Source organism: Aotus nancymaae, unplaced genomic scaffold, assembly GCF_030222135.1.
Source record: "Aotus nancymaae isolate 86718 unplaced genomic scaffold, 86718_ANA_hifiasm-v0.15.2.pri h1tg000041l, whole genome shotgun sequence".
Taxonomy (NCBI): Eukaryota; Metazoa; Chordata; class Mammalia; order Primates; family Aotidae; genus Aotus; species Aotus nancymaae.
The window spans coordinates 20,001,041-20,016,156 of NW_026988455.1; the positions used below are offsets into that span (position 1 = coordinate 20,001,041).

The 15,116-nt window shown below is 43.6% G+C and overlaps 1 protein-coding gene across 1 annotated transcript in view; it reads left to right on the forward strand.

Annotated features, from left to right (window-relative positions):
- LOC105725070 (zinc finger protein 679) overlaps positions 1-15,116 on the forward strand; it is a 185,074-nt gene that overhangs the window by 154,453 nt on the left and 15,505 nt on the right. Inside the window, exon 5 of the mRNA XM_064361569.1 lies at positions 11,780-11,864. Coding sequence (XP_064217639.1) covers positions 11,780-11,864 — 85 coding nt within the window. The remainder of the gene's footprint in view (positions 1-11,779; positions 11,865-15,116) is intronic.

The window sequence follows — 15,116 nt, forward strand, 5'->3', positions numbered from 1 at the left end:
AAAAAAAAAAAGAGGCCAGGCGCGGTGGCTCACACCTGTAATCCCAGCACTTTGGGAGGCTGAGGCCGGTGGATCACGAGGTCAAGAGATCGAGACCATCCTGGTCAACATGGTGAAACCCCGTCTCTACTAAAAATACAAAAAATTAGCTGGGCATGGTGGCGCGTGCCTGTAATCCCAGCTACTCGGGAGGCTGAGGCAGGAGAATTGCCTGAACCCAGGAGGCGGAGGTTGCGGTGAGCCGAGATCGCGCCATTGCACTCCAGCCTGGGTAACAAGAGCGAAACTCCATCTCAAAAAAAAAAAAAAAAGAAAAGAAATTGTAGGCCGGGCGTGGTGGCTCACGCCTGTAATCCAAGCACTTTGGAGGCCAAGGCGAGTGGATCACCTGAGGTCGGGAGTTCAAGACCAGCCTGACCAACATGGTGAAACCCTGTCTTTATTTTTATTTTTTTTTAAAAAAAAAAGTAAAAATAAAAAATAAAATAAATTGTAACTTCCAGGTGTCAGGGCAGGGACCAGGTGGGAGGTGATTGAATTACTGGGACAGATTATCCTCATGCTGTTCTTGTGATAGTTAAGGGAGCTCTCAAGATATCTGATGGTTTAAAATTGTGGCACGTTCCCCCCACCACCACCATTCTCTCTCTTTTTCCACCATGTAAGATGTGCCTTGCTTTCCCTTCACCTACTATCATGGGCATGATTGGAAGTTTCCTGAGGATTCCCAGCCGTGGAGTGAATCGATTAAACCACTTTTTTTTTCCTTAAATTATGCAGTCTGAGGTATTTGTTTACAGCAGTGTGAAAATGGACTAATACATCCAGGCAGCCTGAGATTTCAAAAAGGAGGCAATCTCTGCAGTAGTATATGAACTACACGTACATTTTGAATTTTCTAGTAGCCAAATGTTAAAAAGTAAAAAGAAAAAGGTGGGGCTGGGTGCAGTGGCTCACCCCTGTAATTCCAGCACTTTCAGAGGCCAAGGCAGCAGATCACCTGAGGTCAGGAGTTCAAGACCAGCCTGGCTAACATGGCAAAACCTCGTCTCTACTAAAAATACAAAAAAATTAGCTGGGTGTGCTGACAGGCATTTGTAATCCCAGCTACTCAGAAGGCTGAGGCAGGAAAATCGCTTGAACCCAAGAGGCAGAGGTTGCAGTGAGCCAAGATCACACCACTGCACTCCAGCCTGGAAACAGAGCAGCTCTATCTCAAAATGAAAACAAAAGAAACAGGCAGAATAACAGGTGGAATTGATTGTAACAATTTAATCAGCCCAATATATCAAAAATATTGTTATTTTAATATGTGATTGGTATGTAATGGTAAGAAAGCGTGTACATTTTTGAAACTAAATCTTTAAGTGTAACCTTGTATTTTACCTTTCTAGCACATGGCAGTTAAGACCAGCCACATCCAGCACTCTGTAGTCACCTCAGATGCATTTGAACCAGAGCTTGTGCTGGGTAAAATGGGGCTTAGACTAACAGAGTGCATTTCTATGAGGTTAGGCATTCTAAGTCACGGGATAAATAGGAGATTGGTACAAGATATAGTTCACAAAGACCTTGCTGATAGTTTGCAGTAAAGAAGCCACAAAAATCCACCAAAACAAAGATGGGAATGAAAGTGACCTCTGAATGTCCTCAGGAATCATTACACGCTAATTATAATGCATTAACATGCTAAAGACATTCCCACCAGCGCCATGACAGTTATCAAATGCCGTGGCAACAGCAGAAAGTTACCTTACATGGTATAAAAGGAAGAGAAGCACTCATTTCTGGAAATTGCCCACCCCTTTCTTGGAAAACTCATGAATAATTCACCCCTTGTCTAGCATATACTCAAGAAACAACTGTAAGTATTCTTTATTGAGCAGCTGACGCTGCTGCTCTGCCTATGGAGTAGCTATTCTTTTATTCCTTTACTTTCTGAATCAATTTGTTTTGCTTTGCACTGCAGACTCACACAAAATTCTTTCTTTCTCACTTTTTTTTTTTTTTTTTTTTTTGAGACAGGGTTCCTCTCTGTCACCCAGGCAGGAGAGCAATGGCGCCATCTCAGCTCACTGCAACCTCCTCCTGCCTTAGCCTCCCAAGTAGCTGGGATTACAGTGAGATTACAGGTGCATGGCACCACGGCTGGCTAATTTATTTTTAGTCAAGATGGAGTTTTACCATGTTGGCCAGGCTGGTCTTGAACTCCTGACCTCAAGTGATCCACCAACCTCTGCCTCCCAAAGTGCTGGGATTACAGGCATGAACCACCAGCACCGGCCCTAAATTCTTTCTTGTATGAGATCCAAGAACCTACTCTTCAGTTCTGGATTGGGACCATTTCTGGAAGCTTCTTTTCAGTGAATCACAAAGGGATGATACTAAGGAAACCTCCAACCTAAAGGAAATAGACTGAATCACCAATTGGCTAACTGTTTGTAAGTGGTGGCGTACCTGGGTAAAGAATGGGATTGGGTTAGTAGCCCAATTTAGGGAGTTAGAGTGTCTCCTAAGACAGATAAGATAAAAGGTCTCTTTTAATAAAAGGCAAGAACACTTGACAAAACTTGTGTTTGAGGCGTAACTTAGAAAGGTGAGAGTCTTTCCTAAGATTTAGGGTGTTAGAGGCCCCTCTCAGTAAAGTCTGTCTCAGCTAAGATTATTATTGGCATTATGGAATGTTAACCACTGTTGTCTTTGTGTTTGTGTGTTTGTTTTATTTTGAGACAGAGTCTCACTCTTGTTGCCCAGGCTGGGGTGCAGGGCAAGATCTCTAATCACTGCAACCTCTGCCTCCCAAGTGCAAGCAATTCTCCTGCCTCAGCCTCCCAAGTAGCTGGGATGCCACCATGCCCTGCTAATTTTTGTATTTTTAGTAGAGGCAGGGTTTCATCCCGTTGGCCTGGCTGGTCTTGAACTCTTGACCTCAGCTGATTCACCCACCTGTCTCCCAAAGTGCTGGGATTACAGGCATGAGCCATTGCGCCCAGTCCTGTCTTTGGATTGATCTGCCTTCTACTTTTTGCTGATGGCTGTGGCTGACAGAATTAGGACAGTACAGGATCATGAAACATGGGAAGCTTTCTTGTCCCTAAAGTGGGAAACTTGAGAGCCGATTGGACTTCCAAAAAAGATTCTTTGACAACCAAAAAGCAGCCACCTAAACTTTTGATTCAGTGCAATGCATGTGTCTTTCTCTGACTTTCCTGAGCTCCTCACCTTTCTCCCCCTGCCATAGGCAGTGCTTCTCTTTCTCTTTCTCTCTCTCTCTCTCTCTGTCTCTCTGTCTCTCTGTCTCTCTCTTTCCCTTTCCTATCTTTTCTGTTATCCAGGCCACCATCTTGCCCAGAGACCATGTGCTAAAACTTCTGGTCAGAAGTCTCTGAAATAGGCCAGGTACAGTGGTTCCCACCTGTAATCCCAGCACTTTGGGAGGCTGAGGTGGGCGAATCATCTGAGGTCAGGAGTTCAAGACCAGCCTGGCCAACATGACAAAACCTCATCTCTACTAAAAATACAAAAAATAGCCAGGTTGGTGGCAGGCACCTGTAGTTCCAGCTACTCAGGAGGCTGAGGCAGGGAGACTTGCTTGAACCCAGGAGGCAGAGGTTGCAGTGAGCCGAGATCACGCCATGGCACTCCAGCCTGGGAGACAGAGTAAGACTCCATCTCAAAAAAACAAAGAAACAAAAAAGAAGTTTCTGAAGCAAACAACAACAACAACAGCAACAACAACAACAAAATGGGTGAGGTTTCCCTCTTCTTTTATGTTCTTGGGAACTTGATCTTGTAGTCATGTGGCAGTATTTTCTCTTGCTTTCCACCATCCAGCATACAGAACTTTTGCGATTTATGTTATACGTAACCCTAAAAATGACCTTGAGAAGTTAAAAACCTTTGCAAGCTCAAAATTGGCTGCTCTAGGCTTCTTCTGGGAGACTCCAGTAGAGACTGCTCAGTGCTGTAGCTCAGTAGCTGGGCTTTGCTGTCTCACGGTGCTAGCCTGGCTTCGGGGTTCAATTTCTGGCTTAGGAAATTAGTTATATCTGATTTGGTATCTGCATGAACATTTGCTGATTTTCTTCCCCTCCATGAACCATCTTGGATTTTCCTTTCTCTCAGTTACCTTTGAAGATTCTAGATTTTGTGGAAACTGCTTGCCACCTTTTTGAAAATACTTTGTACACTTGTGGTTAGGTTTACAACCTTAGTTACAGCTTATTGGTTTCAGCAGGCAGAGGTTGCAATGAGCTGAGTTTGGCCACTGCACTCCAGCCTAGGCAACAGAGGGAGACGCCATCTCAAAAAAAAAAAAGAAAAAAGCTTATTGGTTTCACCTGGGAAGTTATTCACCTGGGAAGTTATGTTAGTAAAGTTCAAAAGTCAGAAATATTGACAGTTTGGCATGGCTAAAGTCAAGTAATAAGATAATTAAATATTTTTTTAATGAGCATTATGGTTAAAAGTTGGCTTAATTATTATTATTATTATTATTATTATTATTTTTTGAGATGGAGTCTTGCTCTGTCACTGAGGCTCACTGCAATCTCCACCTCCCCAGATTAAGCAATTCTCCTGCCTCAGCCTTCAGAGTAGCTGGGATTACAGGCACCTACCACCACACCCAGCTAATTTTTGTATTTTTAATAGAGATGGAATTTCACCATGTTGACATGAAGGTTGGTCTTGAACTCTTGGCCTCAAGAGTTATGTCAAAGAGGATTAAAACAAGACAACAATTGTCTGTGGATGACAAAGAAGTCTTAGAACAGCCACTATTGAAGCCACAATTGACAAGGAGATTTTGGTTACTTCTATGGCATACAACAATTTGATATAACAATTATTACTACTAATAACATACACTAAGTCATATCAGAATTATAGGAGTTTTCCATTATTTTGAAACGCATACCAGTAACATTTATACAAGTACAGCCCAAGGAAAACCAAACACCATTTCATATTTGACAATGCTTTCTCTTCTTTTGAGATAGAATTTTGCTCTTGTTGCCCAGACTGGAGTACAATGCCACAATCTCAGCTCACCGCAACCTCTGCCTCCTGGGTTCAAGTGATTCTCCTGCCTCTCAGCCTTCTGAGTAGCAGGATTACAGATGCCCACCACCACAGATGGCTAATTTTTGTATTTTTAGTAGAGACGGGGTTTTACCATGTTGGCCAGGCTGGTCTCTAACTCCTAACTTCAGGTGATCTACCCTCCTCAGCCTCTCAAAGTGCTGGGATTACAGGTGTGAACCACTGCACCTAGCCTGACAATGCTTTCTGACAATTCTTCCTGTATGATTTTTATACCAAATAAACCAAATGCCATTTTTGTACTTTAGGGCATCTAATATCTAAAAGATATTTATGTAAGAAAAATGAATAATTTATAAATTTATTTTTTAAAGTTTGTCAAATATCAAATCCCAGGTTATCATAAGTCCTTCATCAACCAAAATGATAATTCAAAAATTTTAAGAAGGCAAAAACCTTTACTCATTAATAGAGGGAAGACTTCCCTTTCTAAACAATCTATTTTTTTCCTGTTGCTCCAGTTTATTCAAAAGGGCAGATAAAAATCTTTCATCTTTAAATTATTATAGGAAAATCTTGTTCCTGGGAAAAAGCTGTCTCAACCTTGCATTACTGCATTACTGATGTCAAACCCAATTCTTAATGAAACCTTATAGACAGATCTATCTAGTCTTAATCAGTTTGACCAAAAGGCAAGAATCCTAAAATCCTTTTATAACACTGCAATTTTTGTGAAAGAGCAGATTAGTGCTCTAAGGAAAACCATTTGTGATTTTATTCCTGTGTTCAATTTACTAAAAAAACTGAATACCCCTTTAATTTTAGTCAATATGTTAACACCCAGAAATTCTTTTACAAGACTTAATTTTTTACAAACATTTCACAACTTGGTTAGACCTTCAGCTCTATTTTATCTAACATAAAGCAATTCTTTAATCCTTTAATTTAGGCCAAAACTAATCCACATTCCCATGACTTCTTGTCATCCTTTGCCAAAAGTACATTTTTCTTTTTTCACATATCTAGCATGCACAAATGTTTTATTTCCCAAAGATTACTAAAATCATGTAAGTTAAAACATACCAGTTTTAATTTTTCTGATAAAATCTTTAATTTTAAACTCTTACTATTTTTAAACCAATTAATCAAAGCTCTTTCATTTCACACAAAACACATATAAATACACAGATGGAGGAAGTTCAAGTACCTGTAAGATTTTTCATCTGTCAGTTTATTAATTGGATTACCACCCTGACTTCAGGGACAAGAAAGCAAAAACCACACAGTGTCTACAGCCTAATAAGTAGGCACAGCCAGAAGGCAAAACAGATCCCCCAAATTAAAACTTCTATTTTTATACTAGAACCTGGATCTCCAAAAGACGGAATCAGCCCATCACCCATTGACATCTTACCTCTCAGTGTGGGGAGGGGACATTTCCATGCCTTCTAGGTGGCCAAGAGCACACTTCTCTGATTCAAATATGCAAAAAACCAAGTATACCCTCATAGCTGCCACTAGCTATTACATATCTAAGTTCTTTCATAATGTGAAGTAATTTCTGATACCCTGGAAAGTAAAAGCCATCAGATAATGCAGCGCAAAATCAAACAGAGCCTTAGACTTTGAGAGGGATCTATCCACTTCCATTTCCTGAGGTTTCATAAGGAAAACAGACATTTTCCCAAAGTGCCTATTGTGGCACCTTCTCTGTTTTTTTCCAAGGAGTTTCAGGCTCTTAGAGCTTGAATATCTGCAATCAATTAAGCTGAATTTTGGGCCAAGTGCAATGGCTCATGCCTGTGATCCCATCACTTTGGGAGGCCATGGCAGGTGGATCACTTGAGATCAGGAGTTCAAGACCAGCCTGGTCAACAGGGTGAAAAGCTGTCTCTACTAAAAATACAAAAACTAGCTGGGTGTGTTGTCAGGCACCTGTAATCCCAGCTACTTGGAAGGCTGAGGCAGGAGTATTATTCTGGGAAGATGGAGGTTGCAGTGAGCCAAGATTACATCACTGCACTCCAGCCTGAGTGACTGAGCTAGACTCCATCTTAAAATAACAATAATAATAATAATAATAATTAAGCTGACTTTTAGCCATGACACTCTTTTTAAAAAAATTAATTCTCTCATTATTTGACTTTAGCCATGCCAAACTGCCATTATTTCTGATTTTTAAACTTTACTAACAACTTCCCAGGTGAAACCAATAAGCTGTAACTAAGGTTGTAAACCTAACCACAAGTGTACAAAGTATTTTCAAAAAGATGGCAAGCAGTTTCCACAAAATCTAGAATCTTCAAAGGTAGCTCAGAGAAAGAAAAATCCAGCATGGTTCGTGGAGGGGAAGAAAATCAGCAAATGTTCACGCAGATACCAAATCAGAAATGACTCATTTTCTAAGCCAGAAATTGAACCCCGAAGCCAGGCTAGCACCGTGAAACAGCAAAGCCCAGCTACTGAGCTACAGCACTGAGCAGTCTCTACTGGAGTCTCCCAGAAGAAGCCTAGAGCAGCCAATTTTGAGCTTGCAAAGGTTTTTAACTTCTCAAGGTCATTTTTAGGGTTACGTATAACATAAATCGCAAAAGTTCTGTATGCTGGATGGTGGAAAGCAAGAGAAAATACTGCCACATGACTACAAGATCAAGTTCCCAAGAACATAAAAGAAGAGGGAAACCTCACCCATTTTGTTGTTGTTGTTGCTGTTGTTGTTGTTGTTTGCTTCAGAAACTTCTTTTTTGTTTCTTTGTTTTTTTGAGATGGAGTCTTACTCTGTCTCCCAGGCTGGAGTGCCATGGCGTGATCTCGGCTCACTGCAACCTCTGCCTCCTGGGTTCAAGCAAGTCTCCCTGCCTCAGCCTCCTGATAGCTGGGACTACAGGTGCCCACCACCAACCTGGCTAATTTTTGTATTTTTAGTAGAGATGAGGTTTTGTCATGTTGGCCAGGCTGGTCTTGAACTCCTGACCTCAGGTGATTTGCCAGCCTCAGCCTCACGAAGTGCTGACATTACAGGCATGCACCACTGTAGCTGGTCTGTTTCAGAGACTTCTGACCAGAATTTTCAACATGTGGTATCTGGGCAAGATGGTGGCCTGGATAACAGAAAAGATAGGAAAGGGAAAGAGAGACAGAGAGACACACACACACACACAGAGAGAGAGAGACAGAGGCATTGCCTATGGCACAGCGGGAATGGTGAAGCACTCAAGAAAGCCAGAGAAAGATCCATGCATTGCACTGAATCAGAAGTTTATTTGGCTGCTTGTTGGTTGTGAAAGAATCTTTTTTAGAATTCCAATCAGCTCTCAAGTTTCCCACATTAGGGAGAAAAAGGCTTCCCATGTTCCATGATTCTGTACTGTCCTAATTCTGTCAGCCACAGCCATCAGCAAAAAGTGGAAAGCATATCAATCCAAAGACAGGGCCGGGCGTGGTGGCTCATGCCTATAATCCCAGCACTTTGGGAGACTTAGGTGAGTGGATCAGCTTAGGTCAGGAGTTCAAGACCAGCCTGGCCAACATGGTGAAACCCTGTTTCTACTGAAAATACAAAAATTAGCTGGGCATGGTGGCATGCACTGTAATCCCAGCTACTTGGGAGGCTGAGGCAGGAGAATCACTTGAACCAGGGGGCAGATGTTGAAGTGAACCGAGATCTGGCCATTGCACTCCAGCCTGGGTGACAAGAGGGGGACTCTGTCTTAAAACAAACACACAAACACAAAGACAACAGTGGTTAACATTCCATGATGCCAATAATAATCTTAGCTGAGACAGACTTTACTGAGAGGGGCCTCTAACACCCTAAATCTTAGGAAAGACTCTCACCTTTCTAAGTTGCACCTCAAACACAAGTTTTGTAAAGTGTTCTTGCCTTTTACTAAAAGAGACCTTTTATCTTATCTGTCTTAGGAGACACTCTAACTCCCTAAATTGGGCTACTAACCCAATCCCATTCTTTACCCAGGTACGCCACCACTTACAAAAAGTTAACTAATTCATGACTCAGTCTATTTCTTTTGGGTTGAGGGTTTCCTTAGTATCATCTGTTTGTGATTCACTGAAAAGAAGCTTCCAGAAATGGTCCCAATCCAGAACTGAAGAGTGGGGTCTTGGATCTTGTACAAGAAAGAATTTAGGGCCAGGGGTCATGGTTCATGCCTGTAACCCCAGCACTTTGAGAGGCAGAAGTTGGTGGATCACTTGAGGTCAGGAGTTCAAGACCAGCCTGGCCAACATGGTGAAACCCCATCTCTATGAAAAATACAAAAATTAGTTGAGCATGGTGGCATGCACCTGTAATTCCAGCTACTCTGGAGGCTGAGGCAGGAGAATCTCTTGGACCCAGGAGGTGGAGGTTGCAGTGAGCTGAGATGGCGCCATTGCATTCCAGTCTGGGGGACAGAGTGGGACTCTGTCAAAAAAATAAAGGAAAGAAGGAAAGAAGAAGAAGAAAGAGAGAGAGAGAAAGAAAGAAAGAGGGAGGAAGAAAGGAAGAAAGAAAGAGGAAGAAAGAAAAATTTGGGGTGAGTCTGCAGTACAAAGCAAAAGCAAATTGATTCAGAAAGTAAAGGAATAAAAGAATAGCTACTCCATAGGCAGAGCAGCAGCGTCAGCTGCTCAATAAAGAATACTTACAGTTGTTTCTTGAGTATATGCTAGACAAGGGGTGAATTATTCATGAGTTTTCCAAGAAAGAGGTGGGCAATTTCCAGAAATGAGTGTTTCTCTTCCTTTTATACCATTAAGGTAACTTTCTGCTGTTGCCACGGCATTTGATAACTGTCATGGCGCTGGTGGGAATGTCTTTAGCATGTTAATGCATTATAATTAGCGTGTAATGATTCCTGAGGACATTCAGAGGTCACTTTCATTCCCATCTTTGTTTTGGTGGATTTTTGTGGCTTCTTTACTGCAAACTATGAGCAAGGTCTTTGTGAACTGCATCTTGTACCAATCTCCTATTTATCCCATGACTTAGAATGCCTAACCTCATAGAAATGCACTCTGTTAGTCTAAGCCCCATTTTACCCAGCACAAGCTGTGGTTCAAATGCATCTGAGGTGACTACAGAGTGCTGGATGTGGCTGGTCTTAACTGCCATATGCTAGAAAGGTAAAATACAAGGTTACACTCTAGCTTCAATAATGTATATGCTTTATTAACCATCCACCAATCACATATTAAAATAGTATTTTTGATATATTGAGCTGATTCAATTGTTACAATAAATTCCACCTGTTTCTTTCATTTTTATTTTGAGACAGAATCACTCTGTCACCAGACTGGAGTGCAGTGGTGCGATCTTGGCTCACTGCAACCTCTGCCTCCCAGGTTCAAGCGATTCTCTTGCCTCAGCCTCCCCAGTAGCTGGGAATACAAGTGTCTGTCACCACGCCAGGCTAATTTTTTGTATTTTTAGTAGAGACGGGTTTTTGCCATGTTAGCCAGGCCAGTCTCAAACTCCTGACCTCAGGTGGTCCACCACCGCAGCCTCTGAAAGTGCTGGGGCATGCCACTGCGCCCAGCCCCACCTTTTTCTTTTTACTTTTTAGCATTCGGCTACTAGACAATTAAAAATTTACTTGTGGTCCATATTTTACTGCAGAGATTGCCTCCTTTTTGAAATCTCAGGCTGCCCGATTAGTCCATTTTCACACTGCTGTATTGCTTATATGAATTCCTCAGACTGGGTAATTTTTTTTAAAAGTGGTTTAATTGAATCATAGTTCTGCACTGCTGAGGAATCCTCAGGAAACTTCCAATCATGACCATGACAGAAGGTGAAGGGAAAGTAAGGCACATCTTACATGGTGGAAAAAGAATGGGGTGGGGGCAGCGTGCCACAATTTTAAACCATCAGATTATCTTGAGAGCTCCCTTACTATCACAAGAACAGCACGAGGATAATCCGTCCCAATGATACAATTACCTCCAACCGGTCCCTGCCCTGACACGTGAGAATTACAATTTTTCGCTCTGTAGCCCAAGCTGGAGTGCAGTGCTGCGATCTCGGCTCATTGCAATCTCCGCCTACCGGGTTCAAGCGACTCTTCTGCCTCAGCCTCCCAGGTAGCTGGGACTATACGCACGCGCCTCCCCACCCGGCTGATTTCTGTATTTTTAGTAGAGACAGGATTTCGCTATATTGGCCAGGATGATCTGAGCTTCTGACCTCGTGATCCACCTGTATCCGCCTTTTAAAGTGCTGGGATTACAGGCGTGAACCACCGCACCCGGCCCAGAATTACAATTTGAGATGAGATTAGGGTGGAGCCACAGAGCCGAACCATATCACTGCAAAGGATCCGCAGCAAAGGTCATAAAATTAGAAATTTAAAAATAATTGTCATTATATTTTTTCAATTTATGAATTACTATATTATGTATCATTTATAAATGCATAGGACGTTACACAAGGTTAAATGCAAATATCCTCTGGCTTTGGCCTGGCTCAGATCAGGGAAGAAGACCCCCGACTGTAAAGTCTGCAGCCTACACTGTTATTTTTGCTTCATTCAGCCCGGTGTCTGATCAAATTTTCCGTCATTCAGGGCGTGAAGGGTGGGCCCTGAAACCTTATCCAATCAGGAGCATTGGATTAGAAACTAATCAGGTATGCAGCAGGATAAAACAGGACGCTTCCGTAATGTTGCGGGTCCTTTGTGTTGCTCCGTATCCGGAGTTCCAGTTCTTCTCTTCACTGCTCTGCATCCTCTGCTCCTAGAGGCCAAGCGTCTGTGGCCGTGTGTCCTGCAGGTATTCGCAGATTTATGGCTAAAAGACCGAGACCCCCTCGAAGCCCAGAAATGGTGAGTGCTGGGTCTGTCATTGTGAGAGACGGGTGGGGGCTGGTGGGAACGGGCTGAAAGTGGCTGTAGCTAGATCCAGACTTCCTCTCAGCTCCAAAGTCTGAGGACCCAAACCCTCGTTGGCCCAGCTCGACTCTTAGTCCCCCAGAGCCATAAGACGGTGCCTGGGCCAGCAGCTGGGACCCTGGGAGTTCTGTCTTTTTCCTCTGCAGCGGCTTTGCCCTGGACTGGAGCCCTCTCTGGGCAGCTCTGCACTCCCAGTGCCTCATCTCACCCAGGTTGTGCAGGGATGGGAAAGTCATCAGGGGGGAATCCTGACTCAGAGTGCAGGATTCATGAGCGGAAAGAGCTGTGGTCCCTGGGGTCCCTACTTCCTCATTTTTCCTTTTAGAAATGTCTAGGAGTCACTGTCAAATATTAGAAAATTAGATAAAAGTGTGATTCAAGAATCATAGCGTGCCCAGCTACGGTTTGTGAGTTGTGGTCCATGGAAGAGACTTGAGGAAAGTCTGTTGTAAGTTGCATGATAAAGCAGACCCAATTCAATAATTGGTTTGGTACGGTTATGTAGTTACCTTATTTGTAAGATCTAGGTGAAAATTTTTTGGTTATGTCACCAGAGATTAATTGACATTTTGTGGTTGACTAGGCTTGATTTATTTCTTCCACAGACATAGTAATTCACAAAAAAAATGTGTTTTTTGTTTGTTTGTTTTTGTTTTTTTGAGAGGGAATCTCTGTTGCCCAGGCTGGAGTGGAATGGCACGATCTCGGTTCACTGCAATCTCTGCCTCCCAGGTTTAAGCGATTCTCCCGCTTCAGGCTCTGGAGTAGCTGAGATTACAGGCACCTGCCCCCATGCCTGGATAATTTTGTATTTTAGTAGAGACAGGGTTTTGCCATGTTGGCCAGGCTGGTCTGGAACTGCTAACTTCATGTGATCCACCTGCCTCAGTCTTCCAAACTGCTGGGATTACAGGCACGAGCCACCGCTCCTGGCCCTGTTATCTTGATTTCTGAATTTTATGCTAAACTGCATGAAATAGGACTGGGCACCTTCTAGAAGTTTGTTCGTATTACTGATTGTTTAGTGAATATCCTGTAATGGAAATAAGTAAATGATATGTATATTGTCTGAAAGAGATACTTTTGCTTTTCTTATTGAGCTATAAAATGTAAGCACCTTAAAATTTTTTTCCCTTGTGTAAACACTGCATTTCAGTAATTCTAGATTTATATAACACTTACTTTCAAAAACTAAGTGACCATCTCTGACTTGGAAATTAAAGCCTGAACCCTATGATTCCAAGCTAAGGGCAATATGGAGCCTGCAAAGGGAGGTTATTGAAGGTCTTGTCAGTTCTTTCTAGGTAGCCTCCCCTGCAAATGTCCCAGCCTGCTCACCCCAGCCATGGAAGAAGTCTTTATACAGAGATAAGCAACAGAGCCCAGGAAAGCTGGGGACCCACAGACAGATGCAGTTAGCGTTAGAATGGATGGGAATTTTTGAGAGAGAGTCTCTGGATGGGAATTGGGAGTATCTTACTGAAGATAAAGGTGTTGCTGTTTTGGAGCAGTTTCTAGACTTTGTAAAATAAAACAAAGTCAGATTTAGGTAAGAAGTTCTTTTTTTTTCCATCTGGAATCGTTTAATGTGTCTACTTTAAACTATCTTTCCACCTCATTCCCTTTAATTTACAGACTCCACCAGGATCAATCAAGATCTATTGATCTTGTCACCTTTTCATTCTTCCTTATCCCCCATATGCACTCACTTCCCTCCTTAACTCAGATCATCATCACTCCCTTGCATCGTGTACTCTCAGATTCTCTGCTGGTCTCTCTCTGTCTCTCTTTTTTTTTTTTTTTTTTTTTTTTGAGACGGAGTTTTGCTCTTGTTACCCAGGCTGGAGTACAATGGCGCGATCTCGGCTCACCGCAACTTCCGCCTCCTGGGTTCAGGCAATTCTCCCGCCTCAGCCTCCTGAGTAGCTGGGCTTACAGGCACGCGCCACCATGCCCAGCTAATTTTTTGTATTTTTAGTAGAGACGGGGTTTCACCATGTTGACCAGGATGGTCTCGATCTCTTGACCTCGTGATCCACCCGCCTCGGCCTCCCAAAGTGCTGGGATTAAAGGCGTGAGCCACCGCGCCCGGCCCTTTTTTTTTTTTTTTTTTGAGATGGAGTTTCGCTCTTGTTACCCAGGCTGGAGTGCAATGGCGCGATCTCGGCTCACCGCAACCTCTGCCTCCTGGGTTCAGGCAATTCTCCTGCCTCAGCCTCCTGAGTAGCTGGGATTACAGGCACGCGCCACCGTGCCCAGCTAATTTTTTGTATTTTTAGTAGAGACGGGGTTTCACCATGTTGACCAGGATGGTCTCGATCTCTTGACCTCGTGATCCACCCGCCTCGGCCTCCCAAGTGCTGGGATTACAGGTGTGAGCCACCGCGCCCGGCCTTCTTTTTACTTTTTTTTTTTTTTTTTTTTTTTTTTTGCCCACCCCTGGCAGAGCTCTTGGCGGGGAGGGAAGGAGAGGGGGAAATATAACCCTGAGGTGGGGACAGTTCAGCTCCCAACACCAGAACCCCCGATGTGTACGGGCCAGGCAGACACCTGTGGCTGGGCGGCTGGGCTGCAGAGGGAATAGCCGCCACTGACCAGCAGAGTGCAGAAGCTTGGTGCATTTCAGTGCCTGCCTGAAAGCTTGGGGACAGGAGGGCGGTCCGCAGGTGGTGCCCCCCTCGGGCCCTGGCTGCTCCGGTGGAGTTCACATGACCCTCTGCTCGGGCTTGGGAAGAAACGGAGCTCACCAGGTGCCAGGTTGCAACCCCACTGCCTGGTGTGGACCCCGAGTCTAGATTTAGACACCTCTTGCTTTTTGTCTTTATTTATTTATTTTTGAGACTGACTTTCACTCTTGTTGCCCAGGCTGGAGTGCAGTGGCACGATCTCAGCTCACCGCAACCTCAGCCTCCTGGGTTCAAGCGATTCTCTTGCCTCAGCCTCCCGAATAGCTGGGACTACACGTGTGCGCCACCACGCCTGGCTTATTTTTTGTATTCTTAGTAGAGATGGGGTTTCTCCATGTTGGTCAGGCTGGTCTCAAACTCCCGACCTCAGGTGATCCGCCTGTCTCAGCCTCCCAAAGTGTTGGGATTACAGGCATGAGCCACCGTGCCCGGCCTGTCTTTTAATTAATTATGAAAAATATCCCCCCAAACAAAACACAAACATGAAGAGGGGAGACTG